The sequence below is a fragment of the Necator americanus genome, chromosome X, assembly GCF_031761385.1.
Source record: "Necator americanus strain Aroian chromosome X, whole genome shotgun sequence".
NCBI lineage: Eukaryota > Metazoa > Nematoda > Chromadorea > Rhabditida > Ancylostomatidae > Necator > Necator americanus.
This window is the reverse complement of record NC_087376.1, coordinates 16,305,219-16,332,875: the sequence shown is the minus strand read 5'-3', so window position 1 is coordinate 16,332,875 and position 27,657 is coordinate 16,305,219. Positions and strand designations below refer to the sequence as shown.

At 41.6% G+C, this 27,657-nt stretch overlaps 1 protein-coding gene across 2 annotated transcripts in view; it reads right to left on the bottom strand.

Annotated features, from left to right (window-relative positions):
- Positions 1-6,431: 6,431 nt before the first annotated feature.
- The window catches only part of RB195_023506 (uncharacterized protein), a gene marked incomplete at both ends in the record, with an annotated part of 63,475 nt that continues 42,249 nt past the window's right edge, over positions 6,432-27,657 (bottom strand). For both annotated transcript variants that reach the window (XM_064210972.1, XM_064210971.1), the window contains 4 exons: positions 6,432-6,589; positions 23,725-23,899; positions 23,985-24,091; positions 24,176-24,298. In XM_064210972.1, coding sequence (XP_064066852.1) covers positions 6,432-6,589; positions 23,725-23,899; positions 23,985-24,091; positions 24,176-24,298 — 563 coding nt within the window. The remainder of the gene's footprint in view (positions 6,590-23,724; positions 23,900-23,984; positions 24,092-24,175; positions 24,299-27,657) is intronic.

The following is a 27,657-nucleotide window of genomic DNA, read 5'->3' as shown; positions in this document are numbered from 1 at the left end:
TTCTTTGTTCCGTCAGAGCGAGACCAGAGCGCCCTCCACAGAAGCGTTCGAGGCGTGAATAGTAAGCGTTTGTCTCTTTCAGGTTCATTTCGCCCCAGTACATAAGATATCCTCCTGATTTGCTCGCTTAAGACATCCTATTGATTTGATCGTTGGTAATATTTTGATGTTTTTCGTAGGACTTTTAGACTTTGAACGTTATATTGACACGTACTTCAACACTCTTCAGCCTTGTTTCACTTTTTCGCGCCATGAATACAAAACGTGAGAAAAATATTCTACGTAGTACGACAGGTTGTATAACCCACTTACCAGAGCTCATGAAAGTTCAATGCAAGATTTGTTCGCTAACTCGTACTTGATGATGTAAGAGCGAAATCACAGTCCACAACTCACAAAAGCTACACTAACAGCTGAGCATTCTCGGTTGGTTAGCAGCCTGCCATAGTTCTGTTATTTCGGTGATGATCTCTCCTTCAAGTACATTTCATATTACGTGCACTTATCTCTGTCACAAGCTGACATGCCTTTCAATTTTCGCTCAGTTCCATCAACGTCAATAGAGAGGAGCCGAATAAAGAACCAGTTGCAGAGACCGCAAACCATCTGTCAATGGGCGGCACAACCAAAAAAAAAACTAACACGTGGGCATCATTTCGCGTAATCTGATAGTCTGCAATTTTCCTTGTATTTGTTAATTGGTAAACGGCTTCCAGTGCAATATTAACCTAGAATGGCACAATTACTAGTTCAGATGTTTTCATTTTATTGCGCCCCGGGAGTGTTGTGGCCCACGTCACGTAGTCCCCAACGCTTCGTCATCATTCTAATAGGCGGAGCTTTGGTAATGGTCTAGGGAGAGCACTTGTGTTGTGTGAGGAGGACGGTAGCGGTCCTCCCATTGACTTCTCTAGCGCTTTGTTGTCAATTTCACGTCTTGTAATAAATCGTTATATTAAACGTGAACGAGAGTCGAAGGCTGGCACACCTAGTTCAAAAGAATCAACAATCTATTACAACGATGAATTAAGACCTTTTACTATTCTGCTGACTTTATTGTTAATTGGAATATCCTTTGTTATTTGTTGAACAAAAAACTATTAGAAAACTAGGAAAGAAATGTTTGAGACAACCCAGTCGTGATGCTATAAAATAACGCGCATAGTGTGCGTTTATCTGTGCGTCACGAATTTGCAAAGATGAAAAACGTTTCATCGGTGGAACTAAATTTATCATGAGTTATACTAAGATATATATCATGCTATATAATAACGCGCTTAGTCCGTGTGTGCATAAATGCATGTGTGTGTCTGTGTGTCACGAAAATACCCCATAATGATGCTAAACTTTAATCGATGAGGTGCCGAACCATCGTTATGCACCTGATAGGCGAACACTACCTTTTCACTGTTGCTCAGATCTAAAGCTAAAGCTAAATACATGTATGTTGTTTTTGATAAGGCAAGTTAATTTCTGTCATATGTTAGTGAGGGTGAACAAACTTTTATGTGAATGTATACTTCCAAATCTGCAAAGTATCATGCTATATAATAACGGACTTATTCTGCAAGGTGTTTGCGTCTATATATGTCTCTGTGACAGAATTCCAAAAAGAGGAGACGGGCACCAAGGCGTTGGACTGGTGCGCGGGAGCCCCAACGCGGTTGAATGGGCTTCTATGGCTCCTTCGCATATCTATTTCCCAGCGTGTCTCCCTAATGCTGCTAACATCCTTTCTTCAAAAAACAAACGGCTGCTTAAATACAATACCAGCCAACACACGTTCACGTGATCTAATGTAGAGTGTTATCTCCATCACTACGATGATGATATTCACCTCATTTCATGTTAGCACATCATTCTGTGCTAATATTTGAAAGCAGAGGGAATTCATGTTCCGAATAATGTTTCCAAATTGTGGAGGTTTTAGAGAAATATAAATGTAAAATCAAATTTGATTATTCTCCAAATATAGTACGGAGTCGGAAGTTCAGACTGTATACATATAACACGCATATAACACGTGATGACTTACTTGATTTAATCGGTGACTGATATTAATGCCTGTCCATCTTCGCAGAGGTGTGTCGTCCTTAAACGTAGCTGAGCCCAACCTTCTCGATCTTTTGCGGGAGCTTGCAAAGAATCACCACGTTATGTCCGCTGATACATCACATTGATTCCCGCACGAAGATCTCCTGTGTGATCTCTTGTGGCACACCGTCGGCCAAAAGTAGCCAAGCACCCGTCCACCCTGATTCCCGTTCGAGGTCTCGAAAAGATCTACATCTGCTTGCATTTATCAAGGCGTAGACGCAGTCCACAGACGACAGGTAATTCTGACACAAGGTTAACAACATGTTGTAACTTCGCGCTGCTAGAAGCGAATATTACTACATCGTCTACGTACTCAAGATTCACCACGGAACCTGCAGACGGCGCTAAAATGACATTGGCGGGACACTGTTGAAGTTTTGCAGAACGCCGCATCACAAGGCTTCTACTAGGTCCGCACTCGAACATGAACAGACACACGTTGACGAAATTTAGTTCTGCATTTTTCGTCTTTCAGACCTGCCATGTCTGACTTCAAGTTGAGAGGAACTTCTCGGTTTTTCTCAACCGTTAACCGTATCTTGAAGCTGAGAAGAACAGGACGGTGGTCAGAGTCGAATGCAACGTCTCAAAGAGGTGATAGCGTCGATGATTACAACAACATCGAGCCAAATTCCTCCACCAAGTATGTCGTTTTTCACAGCTACTGCTCACCCACCTACATTTTTCATCAGCATCCCCGCAGTATATGGTGTAATTTTCGATGCTGATGACGGGCCGATCCCTCATGCGTGTTTCCTGCAGTGCAGCAAAAGGCACACAGAGATACCGCGGAAGTCTGGATAGAGCGGCTTGTTGTAGTCCCCTGGGCAGTGCTCGGCAGTTCAGCGTGAAGAAACGAATTTTTGTTTCCGAAGATTCCATGCTCAGGCAGTTGACCTTTCAGATTATGAGCGATGTTCTGGACAACAGCACATTTTTGCAATGTATGGTAGTCTTGCGTCATACAACTGTGCATGCCATATAGCTCGTACGTCCCCACTGCGTGCACTAAAATGCCTGATTGTGTTTAGTGAAAGCAGGGCCGCCGCATGCAGGTAGCAAGCAGACTCGCACACGCGGCCTCTGAAACACGTGATCGGACAGGTTATGTCTAGTTATGTGTTAGAAAGATCTTTATGATGTTCACTTCTAATTTTACAAACGAAGATTCTTTTCGTGTCCCTTAACAAGCAAAGATTACTTTCCAGTCATTATATTTTATGCAGACTTTTTTCCTCAAGCTTTATCGATGTAAAATATCTAAAAATAACGTCTCACAAATTTTTTGTGATTATGTTTAAGAGTTTAGTTCAAAGTCGAGAGATAAGAGTAAAATGCGAAGGTCTGTCATACGTTTAGTATTATATTAGATCCTTGCCTTTTTCAATATTTTCAACTTTCTCGGGTTTTGTACGCAGAGTTTTCTTTCTTTGTTTGTTTTTTTTGACAATTCTATGGATTATTTTTGCTACTTAGGCTCGTTTATTTAGAGCGGGTGTAACGCAGTCCGTAAGAGGTTCTACACGAGCAATAAGAGGTTTGAATCTGCCCTAGTACCCTAGTGCCAACGAAACCTTTAATCCCTAAGGGGTCGATAAATTGGTATCACACTTGCCTTGCAGAATACAAGCATTGACTTGACACATCGGCTAGCCCCTGCAAGTAATTGTAAAGGTTTGTTACACGTTCGCGAACCTCGAACGATTCTGAATTGAAGTGAGCATGGTAGCCCATCCCAATCGGACTGATTAACGCCAGACGTTTTCTGCCATCTATATCTCTTTTGTCTTTTATCCTTTTACTTCTTTGAGCTTAGAGCTATGTGCTTTTTTTATTGGAAATTACAAAGATCCCGGTGCTCTGTCTCTCATCGTTGTGAAAAAGTGCATATACTAAAAGTGCAACAAAGTTTCGCTTCTAATTCTTCCATTTTTTGTAATGTTTGGTTGAGATTCTGAATATCACTACATGGTTTTACCAAGATTTAGCGAGTTCGGGCGGCACGAGCCCCACGGCGAAAGTTACGGTTAAAGTAAAGTTTTATTACGTTAAGGTCTTAAGATGCTGAGTTGCTGCGCAAGAGCAAGGGAGCAGAAAATTGGGGTAGGACCGATCCGAGGGCGCTAGTTAGGAATTTTAACGCTGAAAAACATCTTGCAAATTCTCACGGCGTCAGATAGACATGCCCACGCCTGAAAATAAAGGCAAAGGTTGAACGGGTCCCATGAAATCAAATGTGCGTGTTTCGTTAGTAGGTAATGAGGCGGATCGCATGATATTGAAGTGGTGCACGAGGGCCAGGGAGCGGTGAAACGAAGCGTGATGAGTTGCCTGATTGCGTTTCAACGAAATGCACTCCTATGTTCACTCCTTCATACGCTACCCCTAACGTGCTTGCCGGATGATTTCCTCAGAAATTAGATACACGCATGCAGACAGGCATTTTATTAAGGGTTAGCTGTTTAGCGGTGTTAGATATGCTCATTATCTTTATCAGTATGAGAATGACGCTTATGTCATTTAATTTTATAACACCATTCCCTGTTAATTGTTGGGAATGGAGGTGATAAAAGCTTCAATTTTATGGCGGTGTAAAGGAATATTGATGTATTGTATATATTAAATTGATGTGCAATCTAGTTTAGGTATTCTTGGAATTCAGTACTTACATCTTTATCAGCAAGACTGCAAAATCATCCAGCAACGCTTATATTTTTGAAAAGGGGGAGGTAAACCGTTGTTAATAACAAAGCAGTTGTAATTTGTGGCAGAAATGTATAGAAAGTGTTCCTGCTTCAAATCTTCATTGACTATTAAAGGTGAGCGAAACGAGCATCGCAAGAAGTTTGGAACTCTGTGGTTAGCCGGATGTTCAGACTGGCACACATACTATAAGAACTTCTCTTGCTTTGTAAACTCGGTGCTGTGGGCAGGTTCTGTGTAACCCGTGCATCGATATTGCAACTGTTGAATTGACTATCCTAAAGAAGGATCACTTTCATTTCTTTACCCCTAACCACTGAAATACCAAATTTTTCCTGTTCTTTCATTTTTGGTGGCATAATCGGCTAAGGGCTTGAGGACATCCTACTGAATCCTTCAGTACTACTCGGCTACAATAGTGATTACAACTTTACTAATCCTTGCCATTCTTCTCAAAACAGGGTGCGCTCGACTTGTTTTCGAGTGATAACCATGTTTAATTGAAATGATGTGACTACAATCTAATAGTAAAACAAAAAGACAGATTATAGGGAAATGCAAACATTTATACATCGTAAAGTTTGTACACACCTACGGCTTGGAAAAATCGATGCGATTAATGATTTACCCTCTCAAACACCTCATCATCCAATAGGAAACATTCATTCGAATAGCAAACTCAGCGCACAACATATCCAGGCTCTAACAAAGGCCATAACGCCGAAACGTTATGTTAATAAAGGGTTAATAAAGGGAGGATCTAGCCTTGAGATTTAGGTTGGGATGAAAGCGGTGCAAATTCACAGGATAGAATTTTTTCTCTTTTCGCGCAAAATTTGAAATTTGTAGTTTCTCTACTTTTTGTGACAGTTGAATGCGAGGTGTCGGAAATTTTACCAAATTTTGGACTCTACCCTCCTAGATTTTGACTTCTGCTGGGGAAAAAAAAGTTGGAAGTGAAGTTCTACCCTGAGCTCTGCGTTTGGGGGTTCCTTTAGACTCAATTAAAATATTTTGACGGATTTTCTTAAGACGATACTGAACTTTTGCAATTAGAAATATGACGAAATTAGGATTACTGCGTGAACAAGCAGATATCCTTGAACAATGTTTAATAATAGAGCTGTTACCTGGCATCTCTACCGATGACAATTTGACAAGAATTCATTGATGCATCCCAAAAGTAGAGAGCGTGTTCTCAGTCAACACCACGGAACGATGCAGTGATCAAGAAGGCGGTTATGTATATGACATGTTAGTTTTCTGAAACTACTTGACAAACAGTATATGCCAGTCATTTGCTGCATGTTTCATTCATTATTTAATAACTTGCTCAACAATATTTACGAATTTTGCGCCAAAATTACATATAGTGCGAATTTAGTTTACGAACCGTGCAAATTTTCACGTACATTCTCGGAAATATGTTGCACAAAAAAGCGCGATGCGGAACCTATACTTCGTAAGTGCCGGGAACATTTACAAAATCAATAACTGAAAAACTGCAAGGAGTACCCGACTTTCATAACAAATGAATGAGAACGAATAAGGACAACAAACTGAAAACAACATCCAATAAAAAGATGAATATGTTACAGACTATTTGTGTCACATTGTTTACGCAGAATGAACTACACGTGCATGGAAGTCCTACTGAAGGATCTAAATTTTTCCAGAGAAGGTGAAGAATTGCAGTTAGATTTTCTATGAGATTTTGGAGCCTCGAATTCATGCAACATCTCAGGCCGTTGCGTTTTTTCCACATTGACACCGTACGTATCCGACAGTCCTAAAGTCGAATTATCAATGAATGTGAACGCAAATAAGATGGAAAAGTATTAAGTGCAAATCTTAGTAATCAATTCATCTAATTACCATATTTATCAAATTAATGCAGTAAGAAGTGCATCATAACGTTAAATGGAGTCGTCTGTGTTAAAATATTTGGTGCAATGCATTGCACCGTTGGGCTTGCAACCACGGGATGAGCAGAAGTCCATAATTTCACAGTTGGAAGCCCAGAAAGTCGGAATAATGAAAGCGGCTAAAAATTAGAATCGTTGACCTCATCTTCTACTTCCCAAATTTAGTGTCAGAGACAAACTGTGCGAAACTTAGAACAAGTGGCTTGTACAGACATTTGTAGACTTTTTGTAACCATAAAATCCATTCTACACGGTAGTCCCTCTAGAGCCTGTAATTTCTGGAAATACGAGGAAGGTTCGCACATAGCCGCCTCCACTTTTATTATGATCAAATCAATTCCCTTTTTTTCGATTTTCTTTCGGATATCCTCAGACTGATTTCAAACCCTTCAGCAGCAAAACAATCACTCCTTCACCAGTGAATTGTTATTGGTTGAGGAATGACTGGTGGTCGAAACCTGTTGACAAAGTGTTATGTAGCATTTAATGGAGAATTTCTCGATCAACAAGATGTGTGCATCTTATTTCAAGAAAATATAGTTGCTTTTGGTTTTTTCAAGTCAATATCAGGTAGACAAAATGGAGTATTTTGAATATCCCTAGTTCTTTGCACTTAATCAAGGCGATAGAGTCGCTGAGAGAAGCCGATATTGGTTCTGTGCATGAAAGAATATCAGTACTAGAAATTTACCGCCCATCTTTAGTTTTCTCGCTTCTAAAACGGGAAACCGAGCCTCAAAGGTGGATCACAAACTCATCGACCACCGATGGGTTCAAAAAATTGTTTCTTTCCACTTTTTAACCCTTTGCACTCCAATTTACTCAGGCGCATGGAACACCAGCAATTCCAGCACGTTTTCGCTAGAAATATTATTCTAACCCTAAGTCTTATATTTAATAAAGCAGAAAATATAGTTATTGCAATACCATTTATTTGTTGTAAACACCATTGCCAGCTAATTTTAGTTTATAAAATAGCAACAAATAAATTGTTTATATTCTGAAATTTCTCAAAGTATGGTGTTTTTGGAAGCGGTCACCCATACGCATTCGATGCTACCCAGGACAAGTAGCACAAAACTCGCTAGTCTAGCTTCGTTTTTCCTTTTCCTGTCTGTTTGGATATACGACACAGTCACTTTTCCTTCCTGTAATGTATATGCATTAGACCAGCATCTTTATTCTTGATTTACACTTTAGAGCTGATTTCGGCCTGATAGTCAGTGTCTAGGTCAGCATTCCAAAGTATGCAAATGAGATCAAAATACAGTATGATGCGCTCAATCGCAAAAAGCTCCATACCACTCAGTGTAAAACTATGTACTTATGTGATCAGAAAGTGTAAGACTTTTTAATTTGAAACGCCCAGTTTTATCCAAATGCGTTTTTTTATGTTGGCACAACCTCTACTAACATCTGTATCAAAATTCGTGGCAGGAGCATCAGTTGTTAATGAATTATGCTTGTTGAGGTTTGCCTCGAAAAGTGCATCCTTCGATTTTGATAAGTAAAGGATAAAAGGATAAAGTCTCTGGCGTTAATTAATCCGCTTGGGATGGGCCCTCACGTTCACTTCAATTTAGAGTCGTTTGAGGTTTGCGAACGTGTAACAGGCCTATACAGTGACTTGCGTTGGCTAGCCGATGTGTCAAGTCAGCGCTTTTATCCTCCCAGACAAGTCTGGTACCAATTCGTCGACCCCGGAGGGATGAAAGCCTTGGTGCGCACTTGGGTGGATTTGAACCTTCGATCGATTGTGCAGGAAGCGGAACCTCTAACCGTTACATCACACCCGCCCCACAGACATAATCCACATAGAAAAAAGTACCATCGAAACAAAAGAACTCTTTCTGCAAATGCTGAAAAAAAAGAGAACATTCAAGAAAGAAGGAAGGCAAAGATTCAATGTAATGCGAGAATTAGACTATAGCAAACTTTCACACTCAGTATTTTTTTTTTTCGTGTTTAACTCAAACTCTTAAACATCATGACTTGTTTTCTCTGCATCAAAATTTAGCAACACAATTACCATTTTTAAATAGTATGTTACATAAGTGAGACTTGAGGAAAAGGAAGGAAAAGGAATTCGTCACCAAAGATATTGGCTAGAGAAGAGTCGTAAATCACAAGTTCATAGTTCTGAGTTCTGCAAGAAAAAAGTGCTTTGCCTTTGAGAAACTTCAAAAAAGGTCCGAAAGAGAATGCGATAAATTTGCATTTTGAGGATGCACTAAGCAAAAACTTTCAATCTATCCGTATAATCAAAGGACTAATCACTTTTACTGCTATTTAGAATTGGAGATGAACATACCCACAAAGGTTAATATTCTCATCTTCATACATGACTAAAAGTATCCTGTCCTATCAGGTGTTTCATATACACAGACATGGATCTCGAAACTGGCTTAGTCGAAAAATGTGTTGGATCAGTTGGACGGTGCTGGTACGGTTCCCAATGGTGGTAAGTTTGGCAATCTTATGGGATATTTTCGTGACACACAGATTTTTCTCAGGAACCTACATATATACTGTTTTAGGTGGTGTATCATCTGCGCTCCCGTTGCTCATCGATTTGCTCGAGCGGGCACCAGTAATAAATCCATTTGTCCCATTCGCGCGCAAGTGTTGCATCAGAAGCATCTCTTCTCACGACGGACTTGAGGAGCGTCGTACGTTTCTTTGAAGGACTTCGTAAAGAAGTCTGACCATCGGATCTGCGGTCTTCTTGCGGTGCGTTTGATGTCGCGTGGTATCCAGTCGCTTACGGCTCTGGTGCAACGATTGTCGTTGAAACTCATCACGTCTCCGGCCCACCTAATTTTGCTTTCCTTGGCATATGCGGGAACGACTCTGATCTTCGATCGGTCACGTAGGAGTGAACTTTGAATCCCTTCTCTTGCGTAAAGCGGGTTACTCCTAGCATCACCTTTCCAATTGTTCTATGACACCGATCGCATTGCGTTCTATGACACCGATCGCATTGCGTTCTATGACACCGAACGCATTTTCCTCCTGCTTGCAAAACGCCCACTTTTCTGAGGCGTAAGTCAAAGCAGATAGAACGGTGATGCTGAATAGATGAGCACGGAGCCGGACGTTCTTGGTGTTCTTCAATACATTCTCGATGCTCTTGAATGCTCCTCAAGCAGCTCGTTTCCTTCTGCCCAGCTGGGAGGTCAGGTTGTTCATCATGTTGATTCCCCGACCTAGATATACATAGCTGGAGCATTTGGATATATTCGTTCTGTTGAGCGTGAATGGGGCATCAAAAACCCATCCGTTCCTCATAAACATCGTCTTGTCTAGCTTCAGCTGAAGACCTATCCTTTACACATTTCAGTGTAAATGGTGTAAATGCCGGCCGTCAACTTTCACTTCCATGTTATCCCATTCCAATCCTCGCATCGCGTTCTCGAGAGTGGCAGTGAATATTTTGGGTGAAATTGTGTCACCCTGACGTACCCCTCTCTTCACGTCGATTATGACATCTTTGGTGAATGGGGGAATTTAGGTCGTGAAGTTGCAACTATACAACTCACAAAGTATCTTTATGTATGGAGTAGGGTACGTGCGTAGCACCCCATTTTATAGGACGGTAGCAGGTAGCACCTCATTTTATAGCTATCTGGCGCCGCCGCATCCACTCCTTGTTGACTAGAAACTGTTGAATCGGAAAAGAAAATTATATGGCCGCTTAAATAAAGGAGTAGGATTTTGTACCCTCGTCTTTGTGAGCTGGGAGAGTGCAACGGGTCCAGAGGCATCGAATTAGTGCGTCGACGCCAGATAGCTATAAAATGAGGTGCTAGGGGTCCCACGGCGTCGGAATGGTGCGCTGGCGCCACAAGGCGGTAAAATGGGGTGACACGGGTCCAACGACGTGGGAATGCTGCGTCATAGTCAGGGTCAAGCGTGTGTTGAGAATTTCTCAACAGGGGGTCGTAAGAAGGGTGTCGGATCAGGGGGGGGGGGGGGGGGGTCGTAAGAGGGGGTCGGAAAATTAAGAAAAAATTTAAGTAGGGGTCGGAAAATCAGAAAAAAATGAAAGGAGCAAAGAGAAAAGGAAGACGGGGTTGTCGTTTTCAAACAAACACATATTAAGGTGTACAAAATGAAATGTAATTTAGGTATGCGACATTCAGCAGAAAAACAGGAGTGAAAACTGCTTCTTTTCAGACGTAGTGCTGAAACTTGAAGGATGATGAGCAGTGAATGGCATGCTTTTGTCGCATATCAGAAGATATTCACAACTGAAACGTATTCTAAGGCTTTTTTTTCAGGTCCCGATATCTGCGACTAAAAATGGAAGAGTTGTCTCAAAGAAGAAAAGACGTCAATGATGCATATTCAGTCCTTGAGTTCTGTTTAATATAAAAATAAATGATATAGAATAAATAATTTTTTTTTATATTCGAATAAACGATTGAAGAAGTCTCGCGGTTGCAGTTGAGGAAGACTACTGTAGCAAAAAAGTTAGGATAAAAAGAGGGTACACAAACCAAAAAATGATTTTTAAAAAATTTATTCTTCATAATTCTGGTAATAAAATTACTGCGCTTTTGAGCCAAGCTTGAAGATGGACGATTAGCATTTTTTGCTGCTCTAACTGATGCTTGATGACGTCGGAGTTGCTTCGGTGGCACAAACCAAAACAATTGAAATCTTGAATAAATGTGATGCATAATAAATAAAGTGATAATGTTGTGATGTGATAAAATAAGAAACCAATTCTTTCAAATACAATTAACTACCTGAAAATTTTTGTTCTTTCAAAAATCGACTTTTTGTCAAACCCATCAAGTCTAAGCACTACAAAATTACAGTTCTACAAAACAAAATTACAAAAGTACAGCCTACACAACAAAATTGTGTGTCACTAATTTATATGAAAGAAATGAAACTAACTAGAGGTGACTTGGCATTGAGTACCATAAAAGGCAATCTTCATAGCTTGCGCAGTGCTTTGGCACTCTTCATCACAGCCAATTCAATATCAGAAGCTAATAGAAGTGTAAGAGCACTAAGTAAAAGTAGAAGGATAGGTGCAATGAAAAGCAAGTACGCTGGCTCAAGTTGGTAAGTGTAGCGCAGACTTATTTATGCGTGATTACAAAGACTTCAATAAGGACATCTGTTAATTGGCCTTTACACGCTCTGTTGAAATAGGGCTGGTGCCGATGGTTTAGTAAGGTTGGATGGCTCAACGAGATGCCGTGCTGTTTTCATTGAGACGGTCAGGGATCAATCCCTGCCAACGTGCTTTTTTTGCTCTTGGCGTAAAAGAATTTAGAGAGCACATTTCTCATCCTACAGTGACGAACTTTTTACTTTCAGTCGAAAAAGCAATTCTGATGCTGCTACTGAGCGGAAAAAAGACATCTACAGGCATAATTAGGGTTAAAATTAGTGCAAAGTGGGCTCCACGAGTTTCTGAATATCTACGCTCAAAGTAAATTTTATGCAATATAGCTGAGTGCGATCTGTAGAGAGAGATTTCTTCTATATTTCTACAAAGTTTGGTGCCTCTAGCTTTCCTAGTCTTTTTGAAACCTAGTTGAAAAAAATCCCAATTTTTGCCTCAAATTTTCGAGTTTTTCTCAACTAGCTTTTGAGATAACCGGAACACTTACAGAGGCCAAAATTCGCAGTCAAGGGTTTTCCTTGATGCTCTATCTAAATATGGAGTCGAATTTTTCAACGGCGCTACCGTATCCTCGCAACGGGAAAAGGAGCGAAATCTCGGATTTTCGGCAACGCGTCAAAATCTGTGTGACTTCAAACAAATTTCCATAACTCAGCTCATAGTTTATAAAGACGAATTCGGTTTGAAGTATGTTGTAGAGAAAGACCATTGCTATCATAATTTATTCTTACTTTTTTACGGGTAGCTTTCGTCTTTAAAAAAGCTAGTTAAAAAGAGAAAAAGTTGAGAAAAATGCCAAACTTTTCAACTTCTTCTCAACTAGGTTTCAAAAAAACCAGAGGGTCCCTGCAAAAGATTTTCTGACCATTTTGTAGCGCAAATCTTCCTCTACACAACGCAGCCAGCCTTTCCTTCTCATGTCTCTTCGTTAGTGAGTTATTCATGTTTATTTCAAGGTAACAAAATCCGATCTGTCCAGCAGTAATTTCCAATTAAGACCTGGTTTTAATCGCTAAAATAACCTCTATATAACACTTGTATGTGACAAACAGTGCTCTAAACACAATTTCAAGAAATTGCCGGTGAAATTTTCTCCTCAGTGATTTTTTTTTCGGTTTTGCAAAAATCTAGATTCCGGCGGGGATCGAACTTTCATCCATTCATTTCCTTTGTCGATGAGTAAAATTATTTGATAAAAGTCGGAAATAGTGTGAAAATTGTTTTAAAAGGTGTTCTCCTTCTTTTCCAGCTGTTTTTTCGTTTTGCAAAAATAATGGTTCCGGCAGGGATCGAACTTTTGTTTATTGTTTAAAACTTTGATTTTTCTTGGTCTTCTTCCATCTGGCACACGTCACGCGGCATCTTGAACATATAATTAACATGAACATATAGTTTCTAGTTATTATTTGTTCCATTAATATCGCTGCATGACAATATGTATTTTGTTTTACTTGTAGCATTACTATTTTTAAAATAATTTATTATTTGTTTATTACATCGTATTATTTTAATTTATTAATCAGGCGCTTATTTGTTTTTTTAAATTTTTTTATTATACCCAAATTTTGATTGCTGTGTGGGCAGCTATACTGGTAGGAACGAGATGAGGGGGTCGTTTTTGGGAGGGTCTGCGAAGGGGGGTCGTTTTTAGGAGGGATTTTTCCCAACTATACGCTTGACCCTGGTCATAGTGCTATAGCACTGCACAGTAATTTCGTGGGCACGAAAGGTGAAAGATTCGTTGCAACCGTTTCATAACCAGTGCCGCTGCCCGTGCTGTGTTTCACTTCATTGACTCTTCCGCATCTGTATTTCCTTGCACGATTGCCTCAGCTTGGTAACATGCTCTCCTCACTAAGTGAATACGAATGAAACCGGCCGCTTAAATAGTAGAAAACTGTTTGCATTATCTGAGGTGGAACGTTATCTTTATCTGTACAATGATGTCGTTCACGTCATTTTATGTTAAACATCATTCTGTGATAGCTGTTAGGGAGAAAACAGGAAGAAAGCACATACTTAGAGTAATGCTTTCAAATTGTTTCTAAATTATGTTGGTATCGATGGAATGTTTGAAGCTAAAATTTTGAATGTTCCTCAAATGTAGAAATGACGCAAATTGAAAGAAAACTATGAAATTTTTCGCCTAGATTTAAAATAAAGAAAGGCGTTGTTAGAAAAGCACAATTTCTGTTTTGCAGAAAATGCCTCTATTATTAATCTTCATTGAACAGTGATGAGTGAGTGAAAGGAAACACCACAGAAAGTCTGTGGTGTTTCCATTTCTCGTATATATATATATATATATATATATATATATATATATATATTAATCTATACCTTTCTCTTTCTGTTAAATAAATTATTGCACCGAACCACCGTCTCGGTCAGTTCGAAATAAAGGATAAAGTTTCTGGCGTTAATCAATCTGCTTGGGATGCGCCCCACCTTCAATTCAATTCAAAATCGTTTGAGATTTACGAACGTGTTACTGGCCTACACAGTGACTTGCGGTGGTTAGCCGAATTGTCAGATCAGTGTTTTTATCCTCCCAGACGAGTCTGGTACCAATTTATCGACCCCGGAGGGATGCAAGGCTTGGTGAGCACTAGCCGCACCATTATATGGCGAAAGCTTCCCATACATTGCAGAAAGGTGCTGTCGTCCAGCACACCGCCAAAGCCCATAACCTGAAAGGTCAACTGCCTGAAGGGAGCATGGAATCTTTGGCAACAACAATTCGCTTCGTCACGCTGAACTGCCGAACACTATCGAGTGAACTCCAACAAGTCGCTCTATCCAGACTTCTGCGATATCTATGTGTGCCTTTTGTTGCACTGCAGGAAACACGCATGAGAGATCGGCCCGACATCAGCATCGAAAATTACACCATGTACTGCGGCCAAAAGATGAAAAATGGAAGATCTGGTGAAGACGAAGGAATTAACGCACAAATGCTGGGATATCTTTCTTTGCCTGAGATTTTGAACTAGAGAAGATCATCTGTTCAATATGGACCGACGAAAGGATACCTGACTCGTGGAGAAACACCATCACAATTCCAGTTCACGACAAGTTATCTCTCAAAAACACGGGTCCCAGAAACTATCGAGGAATCTCTTTGCTGCGTGTTACATACAAGGTATTGGAGCGCATTATCCTGGAACGACTCATTAAACATCGCGAAGAAACAACGCGCGACCAGCAAGATTGCTTTCATCTTGGCCGATCTACGATTGGCCAGGTGTTCATCGTCAGGAGTGTGATCGAAATCTGGCAGCGGTATTCGAAGCCAATGCAATTAGCGTTTCTAGACTTTGAAGCCGCGTTCGACTCTCCTCACCGAAGCCGTCTTCTCAACGCGCTCCGCGCCGATGGAGTACAGAAAAGTTCGTTCGCTTGCTTGATGACATGAATCAACAAAATCTGCTGCAGTTCGAACACCAGCTGCATGAACAACAACGTCTGAGGTGGTAACTGGAGAAAGACAAGGAGACAACCTGGTGGAGGGATTTGGCTCAACGTGGTCCAGATGCGCATTCGTACGACTGCGGGTTCGCAGAGGACTCAAACTAAACTCTAGACCGTATGTCCTCATGCGCCTACGGAAGTCGACTGCAACATGGACGCATTTTATGATAAACTCAATGCGTTGATAACCAAGATACCAAGTCAACAGGCGGATAGTCTCCGACTTGATGTCAGTGTAGAGATGGCACTTGAATAATACAGTGCGCTTGGAAAATGGTTCCGTTCCACGAAGCAAACATCGGACAACAGAAATCGTCTGATAGACCTTTGCGAGCAGGCAAACCTCATCACTGCATCCACGTTTGAGAGGAATCTGACAAAGAACTTTCGTTTGCCAGATATCAGATATAGATAACTTCAGAGCTGTCTTTGATGTCGCATTTGATTCTGACCGTCCCCAAGTTCTTCTCAGATTTATGGTACGGTTCAAGAAAAAGTGTTGAGAAGCTCAGCTTGGCAGGTTTGAAAGACGATGAATGGAGAAAGAAGTTCCGCAAAAGTGTCGATCATTATTGCATTACGGATTAGGAACAGAATGGATGACGCTGACTCTTTCAATAGATGCATTCATGACTCACTGACTCTGCTTACCTACCGCTAATCATACGCTACATCACCGTTTAGGATGTAATTTACGAGCTACTAAATTGTTTTGGAGAATCAGACACATCCACTAGAATTTTATGGTGTATGGTGGAGTTAATGGCGGGTGTAGTGTAGCGGTTTGAGGTTCCGCTTCCTGCACGATCGATCGGAGTTTCGAACCCCCCCACCTAGTGGTCACCAAGCCTTTCATCCCTCCTGGGTCGATAAATTGGTACCAGACTTGCCAGAAACTATACTTTTTAAGGTGGAGTTGTGAACGTACCAAAAGCAGGAGAAATTCTAACATGAAATATGAGAGAAGGATATATTCAATGGTTTCAAACTACGTATATGAAAATTTTCGTTGTAAACGGAACAATATAGCTTTCAAAAGTAACGGGAAAGAAAATTATCGTTGTCCTAAGATTTCAAACTTTTTAAAATCCAATTCATTTGCTTCATTTGACAGGATTTCTAGATTAACTGAAGGTAAGATCTATACAAAACTCGCTTTACACATCCACTGGAAACGTAATGTTTCGGAGGCATTTGCGAAGAATCCGCCGAGACTTTCTTCACCGTTAACCCGAGAGAAGTGCCGACCCCATTGAAAAAAAGCTACTATGTCTTCCATCAGCGCTTAAATTTCCTCTAAAAAATAAAATTGAGAAGGCAGAAATTAAAAAAAAGCTAAAAATGTGTGTGTTGCCCGCACTACTGTTGGCTTAAGCCGGGAGCATTGTCTGAGAAGGAGGCTTAGCGCCGTAAGCTGAAACGTGATCGTCAGAACTAATGGACGTCAAGAGCGAAGGAGTTTGAAAAGGCGTGGAGGACAAGAACCCGCGAAAAGTCTCTGCTTTACTAATGCAGTATTGCGGCAAGATGGAAAGGTGTTTCCCAGTCCTCAACCCTGCCACTGGTGTGGCTGTTGGTGAAACAACTCTGCCGATCTGGAGGGAACATTTCAACACCTTGCTGAACAGACAAGCGCCATTAGCACTCAACTCATGAACTCCCAACGACTGACATACATTGGTTTGACGAAGAACCACCGAGAATTGGAGGTTCTGGTCTGCATCCAAAAAAAATGAAGAATGCAGAATTCGGCGGAGATGATTGAATTAGCGCAGAAATGCTAAAATCGCTTCATCCTTTTGGGAGTCTCGAGGTGACAAAGATCATCCGCTCAATATGGATTGATGAAAGGATACCTGACACGTGAAGCTATGCTACCGTAATTTCTCTCCACAAAGAAACTATCCGTCACGGAACTGAAGAAATACTGAGGAACATCACTGCTGCGTGTAATGTACAAGGTCTTAGAGCGGATTATCCTGGATCGGCTAGTCAAGCATCAAACGAAGAAACCAGCCGCGGCGAGCAAGCCGGCTTTCACCCTGGTCAATCAACGATTAACTAACTGTTTGTTATGAGGAGAGTTATTGAAGTGTGGCAGCGGTATTCTGTGTTGCGCGTTCAGTTAGTTTCTTCGCACTTCGAAGCTGCTTTCAACTTTCCTCATAGAGACCGTCTTCTTTACGCGCATCGTCGCGATAGAGCTCCAGGAAAATTCGTATACATAATTAACGACATGGTTAAAAGAACAATTGCTGTTGTTCGAACACCAGCGGGATGTACTACAACGTGCAACGTGGAAACTGGAATGAAACAACGGGCCGTGGCGGGACTCTCTCCGTATAACTTTGCCGCCGATGACATCGTGCGAAAAACAGTTGAGCAGTGTCCTGCCGATGTTGCTCTAGCATGTTCTGCACGTCCCGTAGTAGATCTCGAGTACGCCAATGATGTAGTAATATTCGCTCCTAGTAGCGCAAAGTTACAATATGTTGTTAACCTTGTACCGGAGCTAGCTTCAGCCTAAAGATTACGTCTACGCCTTAATAAATAAGATGTGGGTCCCTTCGAAACCCTCAACGAAGTCAGCGTGGACTGACAACCTGAACTCGTGAATGAGTTCTGTTACCTGACCTGTATGCTGAAGAACGACGGAAGCCAAAAGAGTGATGTACAGGAAAGATGCGTTAAACCCAGTTCAGCGTTCAAGTTTTTGACCAAATGCCTGTGGTCGACTCCCATCGCCAACGAATTCAAGCCGTGGGTATCCGTACGGAATTTGCCTATCATGATGTACGGATCAGAGGCATGGGCAGCGCCGTCGACGGTGATGAAAAAGATTGGCTGCATATAGAGAAACTAAGTTAGGCGACTGTCTCCACTTCTTCGGTCACGTTAGGAGGAGACAGTCTGGTCGTTCAGTCCAATTTGTCCTGAGGGTGTTCCCAGACCCAACTTGGGAAAGGCCCCCTCGTCATAAACGAAAGTTCTGGGCGAAGGTGGTAAAAGACTTGAGGACAAGTGGGGTTGGCAGGCAGTTCAGTCGAGACGTAACTTTTCGCTGATTATGGAATAGCTGCAGATAGAAAGATTCTATGCGAGGTCGAGGTAGCCAAAAATCGAACAGGATAGACTCGGATACGTGCAAGGATATCGAGAGATACATTTCGTCCACACATTTTTCATTTCTAAGCATTTCTTGATCGCCCAAATACTATTCATCTAGTAATTTAGAACAGGACACTGTGCATTCTCTGCTCGAAGGAACTAGCACGGGTAAAATGCTCGATAGATTTACGGCAAAGAAACGGATACGTCTCCAAGACAAGTACTCAGAATACTTCTGAGGAAAGGAAGATTTGCATTTAGCCTTACGTAGAAGGATATGGACAGGAGAAGGAGGAAGAAATTACCAATACAGTGAATGGAACTGACATTCAGTGACAAGAAAGGCAAGTTTCTTTGAATTACTTTCAAAATTCTTGTTGAATGTTTTACGATTGTTCTCCTACTGAAACAAGCCATTTCATAAGAATGAATAAAACTATTTAATCTGGTTGGGTTGAATGCATGCAGGAAATGGAGTATCTTCTTTGAAAAAGTTATGGCGTTATCGCAAATTTAACTGCAGACGTTCACGTCCTTCCAATCAAAATTTGTGAATCTGTTCTTGAATGCATGAGGAGCACTGGAGGTGAACGTGCCTGCAGTCACTAGCCAATAAGTAGGAACAAGACAGGACAAATCGGTAATACATCTCTGAATTGAGTGATGGTTGAAGAAGATATAGTCGCTGATTTGCTAACATTCACCATATCCCAATTAGCTATTAGCTGTTTATTAAAAAAAAAGTCCTAGAGGCGGAAAAGGCACAATGAAGAGCTATTAATAACGAAATTAGAAAATTTTCTTCATTGTGCCTTTTCCGCCTCTAGGACTTTTTTTTTAATAAACAGCTAATAGCTAATTGGGATATGGTGAATGTTAGCAAATCAGCGACTATATCTTCTTCAACCATTACTCAATTCAGAGATGTATTACCGATTTGTCCTGTCTTGTTCCTACTTATTGGCTAGTGACTGCAGGCACGTTCACCTCCAGTGCTCCTCATGCATTCAAGAACAGATTCACAAATTTTGATTGGAAGGACGTGAACGTCTGCAGTTAAATTTGCGATAACGCCATAACTTTTTCAAAGAAGATACTCCATTTCCTGCATGCATTCAACCCAACCAGATTAAATAGTTTTATTCATTCTTATGAAATGGCTTGTTTCAGTAGGAGAACAATCGTAAAACATTCAACAAGAATTTTGAAAGTAATTCAAAGAAACTTGCCTTTCTTGTCACTGAATGTCAGTTCCATTCACTGTATTGGTAATTTCTTCCTCCTTCTCCTGTCCATATCCTTCTACGTAAGGCTAAATGCAAATCTTCCTTTCCTCAGAAGTATTCTGAGTACTTGTCTTGGAGACGTATCCGTTTCTTTGCCGTAAATCTATCGAGCATTTTACCCGTGCTAGTTCCTTCGAGCAGAGAATGCACAGTGTCCTGTTCTAAATTACTAGATGAATAGTATTTGGGCGATCAAGAAATGCTTAGAAATGAAAAATGTGTGGACGAAATGTATCTCTCGATATCCTTGCACGTATCCGAGTCTATCCTGTTCGATTTTTGGCTACCTCGACCTCGCATAGAATCTTTCTATCTGCAGCTATTCCATAATCAGCGAAAAGTTACGTCTCGACTGAACTGCCTGCCAACCCCACTTGTCCTCAAGTCTTTTACCACCTTCGCCCAGAACTTTCGTTTATGACGAGGGGGCCTTTCCCAAGTTGGGTCTGGGAACACCCTCAGGACAAATTGGACTGAACGACCAGACTGTCTCCTCCTAACGTGACCGAAGAAGTGGAGACAGTCGCCTAACTTAGTTTCTCTATATGCAGCCAATCTTTTTCATCACCGTCGACGGCGCTGCCCATGCCTCTGATCCGTACATCATGATAGGCAAATTCCGTACGGATACCCACGGCTTGAATTCGTTGGCGATGGGAGTCGACCACAGGCATTTGGTCAAAAACTTGAACGCTGAACTGGGTTTAACGCATCTTTCCTGTACATCACTCTTTTGGCTTCCGTCGTTCTTCAGCATACAGGTCAGGTAACAGAACTCATTCACGAGTTCAGGTTGTCAGTCCACGCTGACTTCGTTGAGGGTTTCGAAGGGACCCACATCTTATTTATTAAGGCGTAGACGTAATCTTTAGGCTGAAGCTAGCTCCGGTACAAGGTTAACAACATATTGTAACTTTGCGCTACTAGGAGCGAATATTACTACATCATTGGCGTACTCGAGATCTACTACGGGACGTGCAGAACATGCTAGAGCAACATCGGCAGGACACTGCTCAACTGTTTTTCGCACGATGTCATCGGCGGCAAAGTTATACGGAGAGAGTCCCGCCACGGCCCGTTGTTTCATTCCAGTTTCCACGTTGCACGTTGTAGTACATCCCGCTGGTGTTCGAACAACAGCAATTGTTCTTTTAACCATGTCGTTAATTATGTATACGAATTTTCCTGGAGCTCTATCGCGACGATGCGCGTAAAGAAGACGGTCTCTATGAGGAAAGTTGAAAGCAGCTTCGAAGTGCGAAGAAACTAACTGAACGCGCAACACAGAATACCGCTGCCACACTTCAATAACTCTCCTCATAACAAACAGTTAGTTAATCGTTGATTGACCAGGGTGAAAGCCGGCTTGCTCGCCGCGGCTGGTTTCTTCGTTTGATGCTTGACTAGCCGATCCAGGATAATCCGCTCTAAGACCTTGTACATTACACGCAGCAGTGATGTTCCTCAGTATTTCTTCAGTTCCGTGACGGATAGTTTCTTTGTGGAGAGAAATTACGGTAGCATAGCTTCACGTGTCAGGTATCCTTTCATCAATCCATATTGAGCGGATGATCTTTGTCACCTCGAGACTCCCAAAAGGATGAAGCGATTTTAGCATTTCTGCGCTAATTCAATCATCTCCGCCGAATTCTGCATTCTTCATTTTTTTTGGATGCAGACCAGAACCTCCAATTCTCGGTGGTTCTTCGTCAAACCAATGTATGTCAGTCGTTGGGAGTTCATGAGTTGAGTGCTAATGGCGCTTGTCTGTTCAGCAAGGTGTTGAAATGTTCCCTCCAGATCGGCAGAGTTGTTTCACCAACAGCCACACCAGTGGCAGGGTTGAGGACTGGGAAACACCTTTCCATCTTGCCGCAATACTGCATTAGTAAAGCAGAGACTTTTCGCGGGTTCTTGTCCTCCACGCCTTTTCAAACTCCTTCGCTCTTGACGTCCATTAGTTCTGACGATCACGTTTCAGCTTACGGCGCTAAGCCTCCTTCTCAGACAATGCTCCCGGCTTAAGCCAACAGTAGTGCGGGCAACACACACATTTTTAGCTTTTTTTTAATTTCTGCCTTCTCAATTTTATTTTTTAGAGGAAATTTAAGCGCTGATGGAAGACATAGTAGCTTTTTTTCAATGGGGTCGGCACTTCTCTCGGGTTAACGGTGAAGAAAGTCTCGGCGGATTCTTCGCAAATGCCTCCGAAACATTACGTTTCCAGTGGATGTGTAAAGCGAGTTTTGTATAGATCTTACCTTCAGTTAATCTAGAAATCCTGTCAAATGAAGCAAATGAATTGGATTTTAAAAAGTTTGAAATCTTAGGACAACGATAATTTTCTTTCCCGTTACTTTTGAAAGCTATATTGTTCCGTTTACAACGAAAATTTTCATATACGTAGTTTGAAACCATTGAATATATCCTTCTCTCATATTTCATGTTAGAATTTCTCCTGCTTTTGGTACGTTCACAACTCCACCTTAAAAAGTATAGTTTCTGGCAAGTCTGGTACCAATTTATCGACCCAGGAGGGATGAAAGGCTTGGTGACCACTAGGTGGGGGGGGTTCGAAACTCCGATCGATCGTGCAGGAAGCGGAACCTCAAACCGCTACACTACACCCGCCATTAACTCCACTATACACCATAAAATTCTAGTGGATGTGTCTGATTCTCCAAAACAATTTAGTAGCTCGTAAATTACATCCTAAACGGTGATGTAGCGTATGATTAGCGGTAGGTAAGCAGAGTCAGTGAGTCATGAATGCATCTATTGAAAGAGTCAGCGTCATCCATTCTGTTCCTAATCCGTAATGCAATAATGATCGACACTTTTGCGGAACTTCTTTCTCCATTCATCGTCTTTCAAACCTGCCAAGCTGAGCTTCTCAACACTTTTTCTTGAACCGTACCATAAATCTGAGAAGAACTTGGGGACGGTCAGAATCAAATGCGACATCAAAGACAGCTCTGAAGTTATCTATATCTGATATCTGACAAACGAAAGTTCTTTGTCAGATTCCTCTCAAACGTGGATGCAGTGATGAGGTTTGCCTGCTCGCAAATCAAACTTGATTTTCCATCTAGATATGGTTTTCTCACATCTCCACAATATGGAAACATTATTCAAAGTATGAGTTTCCTCCGTTCTCAACTATTAGCAAAGAATGATGTGCTAACATGAAATAGCGTGAATATCACTATCGTAGTGACAAAAATAACGTAGTACGTCAGATCGCGTAAACTGTTGGCTACTATGTATTGCATTTAGCAGCCGTTCCCACGTGTGTTTCCTCTTTTGTGGAAAGGATGTTAGCAGCATCAGGGAGACATGCTGGGAAATAGATATGGGAAGGAACCATAGAAACCCATTCTACAGCATTGGGGATCCCGCGCACCAATCCGGCGCAGTGGAATCCGTCTCTCCCCGCTCTGTAGCTTCTTGACACAGCTTCTTTTCAGCTTCTCTGGGTACAACCACTCTAATGGCCCTCTTAGCCGGGATTCTCACTTTATTTTCATTTACGTGTTGCTGTTTGTTTCCCAAAAGAAATGTGCTGGCGGAGAAATGTACAGGATTCCCAGGTTGGTGACTTGTAGTCATTTACTACAGAAACACTAAGGCAATAAATCTATTAGGCTCTTAGTGACGTGCAACTGTTAATTTAGATGATTCTTCCGATCTGACTGTGATGTGTGATTGATGTGACTTTCTCATTTACAGCCGACAGATAAGGATATTGACAAATTCCTAACTAGAGACGATTTGCCTTGAATAGTGATCCAAAATCTCTTAACACATAACATAACTCTGGGACACGATCTTTAAAACCTTATCGGACTACAAACTACCTTCTTTTGTTAGTTCTGTAACAAATCTGAATGCAGACCATGGACAAGAAATGATAAATAAACAATTATGACATCTGATTACTTTGAAATCATATAACCAAGGCAATGTAGAATCGTGCACTGCATTCACAAACCTCCTGATGTAGATACTCCCGAGGCGAACGATCCGTAGGAATGTTCAAACTTTCCACTCATAATATTGTACTCAGTAGACGACAAATTGGTGTTTTCCGGATACAGAAAGTCGAAAAATGCTGATGTCTGCATGTAATCCAAATCAGGATTATTTTGAGGAACCGATATGTAGTCCTGTAGAAAGAAGTACGTTGCATGAAACTGACTTTATCACTCTTTCGTTAACATACTTCGACAACCGTTTGATTCCGAAACTGACCTTAGAGAAGGAAACGACGTTGGTGCTTTCTTCGCCACAACTGTACATATCGGGAAAGGAGGACCCATCAAGAACTTCACACTTCACAGTCAGATCGGAAGAATCATCTAAATTAACAGTTGCACGTCACTAAGGGCTTAATAGATTTATTGTCTTAGTATTTCTATAGTAGATGACTACAAGTCACCAACCTGGGAATCCTGTACATTTCTCCGCCAGCACATTTCTTTTGGGAAGCAAACAGCAACACGTAAATGAAAATAAAGTGAGAATCCCGGCTAAGAGCGCCATTAGAGTGGTTGTACCCAGAGAAGCTGAAAAGAAGCTGTGTCAAGAAGCTACAGAGCGGGGAGAGACGGATTCCACTGCGCCGGATTGGTGCGCGGGAGCCCCAACGCTGTAGAATGGGTTTCTATGGTTCCTTCCCATATCTATTTGCCAGCATGTCTCCCTGATGCTGCTAACATCCTTTCCACAAAAGAGGAAACACACGTGGGAACGGCTGCTAAATGCAATACATAGTAGCCAACAGTTTACGCGATCTGACGTACTACGTTATTTTTGTCACTACGATAGTGATATTCACGCTATTTCATGTTAGCACATCATTCTTTGCTAATAGTTGAGAACGGAGGAAACTCATACTTTGAATAATGTTTCCATATTGTGGAGATGTGAGAAAACCATATGTAGATGGAAAATAAAGTTTGATTGTTCTCCAAATTTAGAACTGAGGCGTTTAGGGAAAACCATTAAATCTCTCTCTGCTTAAGTTTTCGGGCAAAAATTGAAGAAAGCGTTGGTAGAAAAAAAAACAATTATAATTTTTTAAGAAAATGTCGCTAGTGTCATTTCTTATTGATCGTGAAGGCGAGCGAAGCGAACAGAAAGAAAGCCTGAAGGCTGGTAACAAATAATAAGTTGAATCGCAAGTGAAAAACCGCCGTATCATATGGTGGTAAGTACATACAACACCGCTACTAACTTCTGTTCCAAAATCCGACGCAGACCGTCCGAATCCTTGAGAGCAAGAAAATTAAAAGTTGAAAATATCATTCGAAAGCAAATGAGTTGCTAATTTCGAATATATTTCAAGAATTTAGATTTGAAAAACATATGGCCTAAAAACAAGCAAAGTTTTCCCAACATTCGTAAATTACTTTCACACCTCCGCAATCCTGTCATTGGCATATCCCGCGGATACGTCTCTGGAAGAGGTGTTCATAGAATTTGGACTAATTTCTCAAAATTAGACGAATTGTTTATTATATCCGTAATCAGGAGGTTATTCAGAGGATATTCCACATTTGTGGGTTCAAAATTTTCATTCTTTTTTGGAAGTTTATAAAACTGTTCCACTGAAGGTTAATAAGAAGACACACATTCCTAGGTGTGGAGAATCTCCTCGAAACATTTTTAAGTGAACAATTTGTTATTGGCAAGAGTTCAACTTGTAAGTATCTAGCTTTGAAAGTGTCTGGCGCTTTCAACGTCAAACTTGCAGATTTGCTATATTTCCTTATTTGTTCTAAACCTTCAATAGCTTTTAGGGGCTTAGAATGAACGCTCAAGTCTCGTGATACGGTACTTGCTTAGTTCTCTCCTTTTTTTGCAAGATGTGATTTGAGCGCTTACATTGGATGACAGGTGGTCGTGGTTTTCTAGTGACTAAATTGGAAACAATTCTGACTGTTTTCACAAAAACGAAGTTTTTGCAGCCTTCATGAATTTTTTCGCTTTTTAAATACCCAGCGCCGTCAGTCCCAGGTCTCGTGCACGCCACAAGAAGGCATATACCGCGATTACCGAAGAACCATCGATGGGGTCGGAGGTTCTGGCCTGTATACCAAGAATAAAGAAAGGAAAGTCTGGCGGAGACGATGGAATCAGCGCAGAACTGCTGAAATCTGCTCTTCCTTCTGAGAGTCGCGAGATGACGACGATCATCCGCTCAATATGGATTAACGAAATGATACCTGACTCGTGAAGGAACGCTATCATAATTCCTCTCCACAATAAACTATCCGTCACGGAACCGTGGAATTACCGAGAAACCATTGTTGTTCATTGATGTTCAAGGTTTTGAATGGATTATCCTGAATAGACTAGTCAAACATCATGCGAAGAAACTATCTGCGACGAGCAAGCCGACTTTCGCCTTGGTCCATCCACAATTGACCAACTGTTTATTGTGAGGAGAGGGATAAAAGTGTAGTAGCGGTATTCGAAGCCTGTACACTTAGTTTTTTTGGACTTCAAAGCCGCTTTTGACTCTCTTCATCGAGACCGTCTTCTCAATGCGCTTTGCGCCTATGGATTTTGGGGAACTCGTACGTCTAATAAACGACATGAATAGAAGAAAAACTGCTGTGATTCGAACAGCAGCTGGTTGTATTACACCGTTCGAAGTGGAAACTGGAGTGTGGCAAGAGGGCATAGAGGGACTCTTCCTGTTCAACTTTGCCGTCGATAATACAAAAAGCAGTTGAGCAATGTCCTGCCGATTTTGTTTCAGCACCGTCTGGACGTCCCGGTGTAGATCTGAAATATGCCGACGACGCAGTAATATTCGCTTCTAGCAGCGCGAGGTTACAACATGTTGTTAACCTTGTGTCGAAATTCGCTGCAGCCTTCGGACTTCGGCTCCGCCCTGACAAACGCAAGCAGATGTGGGTAATTCGCGCTATCATGATATACAGATCGGAGAATGGACAGAACCGTCAACGGTGACAGCGGAACTCAACTGCATGGGAAGGGACCTGTTTAGATGGATGCTTGGCTACTTTTGGCCAATGGTGTGCTATAACGAAAAATTCTACTCGGAAGTGGATATGGTGTATAAATATAACTGTCTATACCTTGGCGGGTGCCGCAAACAAAACATCAATATTTTGTCACGTTGTGGGGGGACCGTCTTATCGTCTTGTTCAAGTTGTTTTGAGGATGCTTCAGATCCTAAATGCAAAAGGCCCCCTGGTCGTAGAAGAAAATTCTGAACGGAAATGGTGAAGGAAGATCTGAAAACACTCGACGTTGATACGCAGTTCAGTCGAGAGGTAAAATTAAGCCGCTTGTGGAATAGGCGACGGATGGGTAGATTTTATGCGAACTCTTGCTGAAGATCGAACAGGATGAGCTCAAATATGTTTAAAGGCGACACACCCCGGCGAAGATGCGGGTAGCCGCGTTAGATAGCCAATTTAATCAAGTAAGTAAGTCAAGTTGGCTATGAGCTTCAAGAGCGGTCGCTGCGTTTGAGTGCTTCATCCTATTTAGATGTCCTTTCATACGAACACAAAGTTTTCGCCCTGTTTCGCCAATGTATTGTTGTCTGGATCCGCGGATCTCCCTCATTAGAGGGAACACAGCCGGTAAGACGCGAGGATTCGTGGCGCGTCCCCAGGTGGCGGATAGGGGGTTAATCGCAGACCAAAGGTGACCTTGTACCTGCTCTGAGACGCAGGTGGATTCAGGGGATGAACTCCCTCTGCTTTGTTGAGCCAGGACTGACTCATGACATCCTTGTATCCCGCACGTCGGTCCGGCCAATAGCCTCCAATCAAGTGAGTGGGAGGTGCAAGAGAGGCGGTTTGGAGTCGTCTCCAACAAATAAGCTCCACATGTCCACTCCGCGAGAGCGCAACGCTGTCTCAAAACTCATGGGACTAGAGGC